Source organism: Garra rufa, chromosome 4 (assembly GCF_049309525.1).
Source record: "Garra rufa chromosome 4, GarRuf1.0, whole genome shotgun sequence".
NCBI classification, from domain to species: Eukaryota; Metazoa; Chordata; class Actinopteri; order Cypriniformes; family Cyprinidae; genus Garra; species Garra rufa.
In genome coordinates this window covers 22,491,738-22,497,737 of record NC_133364.1, presented here as the reverse complement: position 1 = coordinate 22,497,737, position 6,000 = coordinate 22,491,738, and the positions used below count along the sequence as shown (strand labels likewise).

The 6,000-nt window shown below is 39.6% G+C and overlaps 1 protein-coding gene across 1 annotated transcript in view; it reads right to left on the bottom strand.

Moving 5' to 3' along the window:
- The window catches only part of nav3 (neuron navigator 3), a 205,567-nt gene that overhangs the window by 54,994 nt on the left and 144,573 nt on the right, over window positions 1-6,000 (bottom strand). The window contains exons 9-12 of the mRNA XM_073837793.1: window positions 4,982-5,043; window positions 3,491-3,676; window positions 2,848-2,952; window positions 2,681-2,744 (exon numbers count right to left, since the gene is read on the bottom strand). Of these exons, the coding sequence (XP_073693894.1) occupies window positions 2,681-2,744; window positions 2,848-2,952; window positions 3,491-3,676; window positions 4,982-5,043 (417 nt within the window). The remainder of the gene's footprint in view (window positions 1-2,680; window positions 2,745-2,847; window positions 2,953-3,490; window positions 3,677-4,981; window positions 5,044-6,000) is intronic.

The window sequence follows — 6,000 nt, the reverse complement described above, 5'->3', positions numbered from 1 at the left end:
CACTGTTGTTACATCCCTCTGCAAATGCTTTTGGTTTATTTCATTAATTCTGTACGTGATGAGATTTAATCGGTTTGGGGTCTGATCATCTTGTGTATCCCTGAGGTTCCCTGTTGTTACTTTAATACATTTTGTTCGTAATTAACAATCTAAAACAGCTCAAAACAAACTCGACTGGAAAATCGTTCCTCAAACCAGCCCACTCTTCTTTAATGAGATATAAATTAGTGCTCCAGCTTACACAGAAATGCTTGGAATGTCAAATTAAAGTGAATAAACTGCGGACACAAACACATAAGCACAAAGCGGTCAGTGTTTGCACGTCAATGAGAATGCAGCCCTGCTGTGGTCAGTTTGAAGGTGAGGTACATTGTTGTTTGCAAGTGGATCTGGAATCAGCAGTAACATTATGACTCATGGTCAGACATTGTTGTATGTTTTGTGCTGCATTGGGAGAGTTTTGAGACAGTTAGCTGATGAGAGTTAGGGAAGCATAAAACGCTATTGTACCCTGAGCTCCTAAAAACAAATGGAGGAAATAAATACAAATTCTAAATGGTACATCTAGATTGAAACTCTAAAGTTATTCAAGAGTGTAAGTCTGTCTGAGGTTTTTACTTCTACCTCTTTTTACAAGATCTAATTTAAGCCTTAGGTGTCCCCAGAATGTCTCTGTGAAGTTTCAACTTAAAATACCCCATAGATCATTTATTATATAATTTTGAAATGCCTATTTGAGTGGAAGCAGAAACACTCATGTATCTTTAAATGCAAATGAGCTGTTGTTCCACAATAAGACTGTGCCTTTATAGCTTGTACCTCAGATATTCTGCCAGAAAACATCTGTTTGGTTTGATTATCATGTCTTTCGCGCTCAAATCATGCGTTTTAAACCCATATCAGTTTAAACTTCTGATATATGGATTTCTGAACCCACACATCCAAAGCACATGCACAGAAAGCAGCTGTCACATGGCATGTGAGTACTAAACTAAGTTCTCTTTCATGTCTTATTGCGCTTAAACTGTCACACATGAGTTACAAAAACAGTCGGTTATGTCTGTGAAGGTAAATAGCTGGGAAAGAAGTGTGGCAGCAGTATAATATACAGTAAATAAATGCTTTGCTCAAACTTTTCCCATGGCGTTAGACATGGTACAATGTTGTCGCTCACAAAAACAGAATAGCGGTGCCGTGGGTGAAAATGTGCAGATTAAGGGGCGGTAATTATCTAATAAGTTTTCTTTTCTAGGTCACAGGAGGAGCAAATCTGAGTGGATCATTTTTTCACAAGCTTGTAGAAAAAGGTTTACCAAAACAAAGTTACTGGGTTGTCAGTTTTCACGTTTTCTGGGTTGGTAGATGCACTGGGGACCCATTTATAGCACTTAAATATGGAAAAAGTCTGATTTTCATGATACGTCACTTTTAATTGTACAATTAGAAGTACAAATTACAATTGAGATATTGATTTATTATCATAATAGTTTCACCTATTGTAGACAGGATTCAATGGAAATGGAAATCAATGGAGTCTTAGATCCAACAACTGCCTTGATGTTTGTGTTTTTATTTTAGAAAAAAACATCTGAGATGATCCTTATTTTACAGAAATTAGAACTCTTCTGATCTTTCCTGTGAAATTGGAACATCAGAGAAAAGGCATTTTTCCTCTTGGGTGGGATGTCTACACTACAAAATAAAGGTTCTTTATTGGCTCTGATGGTTTAGCATCCATGAAACCTTTTCATCGCACAAAAGCTTATTTATAGTGCAAAAGGGTTCTTTAAATTATTAAAATAATGATTCTTAACTGTTCTTTTGAGAACCTAAAAGGGTTCCTCTATAGCAACGTTGGGAAAAAAAATAGTTTTGAAACCTTTTTAAGAGTGTACAGGCTTTTTTCTACATCTGGTCATGTTTGAAATGCCAGTGCTGTGGTCAGGGAAACCCTCACATGGACTACTTATAGATGTTAACCTCAGAACTCACTTCCTGTTGAAGGGCATTGTGGGTTCCGCCCAGTTGTAAAATATATTCTACTCGATGCAAGTACAAAATCAAAATCTCTGCATGCACCTGTTCGATTTTTGCACATTTGCCTGGTTGGTTGGTGGTGGGTTTATGGCAAAAAAAAAAAAATCTGAAAAAAGAAGAAAATCTGGTTAATTCTGAAATATTAGGCAAGCAATTTGTTAATAGCTTGTCAGGAAAATCATATATATATATATATATATATATATATATATATATATATATATATATATATATATACAAATAAAATAAAATATAAAATATACAATACAATATAATATAATATAGATATTTCTGTCTGTGTTTTTAGTGCAATATAATTATTTTATATAATATTTTATAAAAACATTTATATTATATTTATATTATATTATTATATTTTTGTCTGTCAGTAATATAAAATAGTGTTTGTTCTAATGTTTGTTTAAATCTCAATGTGAAATCTAGCTTTTTGATTTGATCTAGCTGGGTTGATTGAAAATCTGATCTGTAAAAGTTGAAAATCCTTGTGATTTGGAATATATTATATTATAATTTAGTTTTTTTGTAATAATTTCCTTGAGACTCTGAGGAGAGATCACAGTGTTACAAGCCAGTTTTGTCTTCGGTTATTCCCACAAAAACACACACACACACACACACATACTGGTTTGCTGCGAAGGTGTGTGCTGACTCGGTAGCTAACAGAAACAGGAAGCCAGCCATCATTGCTGCAAAGAGAAACAGAGAGAAGAAAGAGGGAGATGGATAAAGAGAATGAAGCAGCTCACAGCATGTTAAAAGGAGCAGGCGGACCCTGAGCTTCTGTCTCACAGTGCACACACACACTCAGTCTCTGCTGCTGTCCCTTGGAGCGAACCACATGCGCTCGTTCCAGTCGGTAATTAATAGACAGAGTGTGTGAAGAGTCTTTGGTCGCTGAAAGAGAAACAGGAAGGAGGGGAGATGCCGTGAAGGACGTGTATCACAATTTAACCGTAATCTGGTGCAGATCTGCTTCCCACGAGGCTCCGTGCTGCATTGAAGGAAAGAAGTGAGAGAAGAGAAAGAGAGGAGGAAGACAGGAGGAGAATGCTCTCAGTGCAAGCACCTGGATGCGGGTTATTGGCTGCGGCGAGTGAGTGTGCGTGTGGGCAGGATGATATTTGAAGCTCCCTGGTGCAAGGGGCAGCTTTGCGTCTGAGCGTGTGTGCCAGCAGCCACCTGAGGCTTGCAGATCATGTGAGGAGGAACTAACTTCAAGATAAGGAAGAAAAAGTGTAAAGAACGTGTGAAAATATGAAGCGAGGAGCCGAGTTTTCCGTGTTCCAGGGCGGCAGCCCGCCTCGCAAGTCACCGCAGCCTCTCCCGGACAACTTAAACCTTCGCAAGCAACGTTCTCTCGGCAATCTCGTGCTGCTTAGCGATGGGGAGCAAAGGGTTTATGCCTTTGAGCTGGACGAACCAATTTGCCCACCTTCGTCAGCCTCCGGGACTTCATCTTCATCACCCTCGCCCCAACATGGCCGAGGAGGCGGCCGCAGACATCCTGACAGCAGCACCCGAGCTCGCTCACTCTCGCTGTCCCTCACCAAGGTGCTTTCCCAATCCGAACACTCCCTTATACCTGTTCCCTGGGGTCGTAAGTCCAGCCGGATGGCACCTGCGCATCAGCACCAGCGACCCGAAGTGGTGGAGAAAGCGGGCAGCTGTCGAAAATCGGATGAGGACGCCCGGGCAGGTCAGTCAGGCACCGGAGGAGACTGGGAGCTTGAGAGTGCCAGGGATGAGCAGGCACAGCTGGATAAAGAAGTTATACTCACTATGTTAGGAGACCTGGAGCAGGTTTTGAACCCACAGACACGCCGTAAGTGCCATGCATAGCTACAGATAGTTCATCAGTAGAGTCTTTGATTGTGCCTTGCCATTGTAATGGTCATTTTTATCCTTGAACTCTGGGTCGAGTGTGTGTGTAGCTGCATTAGAAACGGTTCTGGGGAGTGTCTGGTTGAATTATGGGTCTCTGATTGTGCTATGGGAGAACATTTAGAAGCCAGATTCACCTGCCGGCTATTGAAGTGCTGCCATGCTGTCTGCTGCTCTGATCAATAGCTCTATTTACCCTCCCGTCGGTGTGATCCATGCTTTTATTCCTAGTCCATCTAGTGTTAACCGTCAGCCACGGGGCTATTTGTTCACATTCCCACCACCTCATCTTACTGAAGTAATTCAGTTCCCTGTAGTTCAGTCTTATAGCAGCGTTCTTTCACACAGCATTTGAGTAAAGACTATGTCATATTCTTTTTAGTGGTCACTATAACTTTTGCTAATGTTTAAAGGGCTAGTTCACCTAAAATGAACATTCTGTCTAAAAATCACACACCCATCCTTATGTTGTTCCAAGCCTATGTGCACACAAATGAAGATGTTTTGAGAAAAAGTCTGTGCTTTTTTGGCAAAACAGTGAAAGTCAGTAGGGTCTGATGTTTGGACTGCAAACATCTGAGAATATTTCTTTAAAATATTTACAGGAGAGAGAAATGCATACAAGTTTTGAATGAAAGGTTGAGTAATTGATGAAGTTTCAGTTTTTGGGTGAATTCTCAGTTTTGGGTTATTTTCTTTAAAGTTAGATGATTCAGGAGTTAAGAAACTCGTTCTGCAAAAGTTTTGCTAAGGAGATGAATCATACAACTTTTTAAAGAAAAATGTCCTTTGACACAACCTGACTAATGATTTAGCCTTAAGGCTGGAATACACTATGGTACTTTTGCTCCAGTTTTCCCCCAATTTACTGTTTGGATAAGTTAATAATAGTTGCCGAAGGTCAGAGCCAGTCTGCAGATTTGAGTTGACAGATTTAATAGAAAATTGTGTAGTGTATGATGGTCAGAGACCCCGGTTTTTTAGCTTCAGATTTTGATTAAAGAGATAAAGAGTATGCATTGACATCACTCTCTTGCCAGACCACGCCCCTCAGCCAGACTGAGTTGCAAAAGAGCTGATGAATGAATGGATTTAATAGTGAAGCTGCAAAAACGTGAGTAAAAGAAGTTAAAAGTGAGTAATCTAAAGGTTAAAGGGAGTTAAAACTGGGAATGCACGATATGAAAAATTCTAACCGATACCGATAACCGATAATTAAGTCCTTCTTTTGGCCGATGCCGATACCGATAACCAATACATTCATATTTTTATATGATAATTTTGTGCACACAGGAGAATACAAAATCTAAGATAAACTAATGAAATTTATATTATATATCTGGGTCTAACAATCATAGCAAACAGTCCTGACTCTTCAAAAATGTTTTTATTTTTTTGTGTAAGGCACCACAATTCTAAATAAAATAAAGTGCTTTGACATTTTGTCAACCTTGAAAAAATGAAAAGTGCATCATGGAGTAAAGTCAGATGTCCAAATGTCTGTGGTAAAGCTTACATGTAGTCCATTCTTATTGATCATATTATGAATGTGTGCAGCAGCCAAATCGTACAACGCAGGGAATAAAACATCAGAATCGAGATAAAAACATCTCAACTCTTCAGAATGCTGCAAGCGCAACGCAGGTCATGTGACATAAACCAACCACTCAGCTTTATCCTTTCCCTTAATAACACTGAAAGCACTGTCAAGGTGGAGAAACAGCTTATCAAAGCTGTACAGGAATAAACATTTTTAAATAAATTTGATAACAGAGCTACTGCAAGTGATTTTTTAATGCTGAAAATCTATTTATTCTTTGCTGAAACTACCGCGTCTTTATGGAGAGCGCATGTCCTGGCTGCTTAGCAACGGCAGACGCCACTGGAGCTCAAACTACAGAGCGGTTTGGCAAAGACTTTGGGTTTGGAAAGAAAGAGAAGGCGGCGCTTCAGCGTTTTCCACGCGTTTTTAGGCGCGACATGTGAACGGCCCCTAAAACAGATTCACCGCGATGCCGACCGCTGAAGTGAGATATAAGATTGTTAAAACTTAACGGCTTT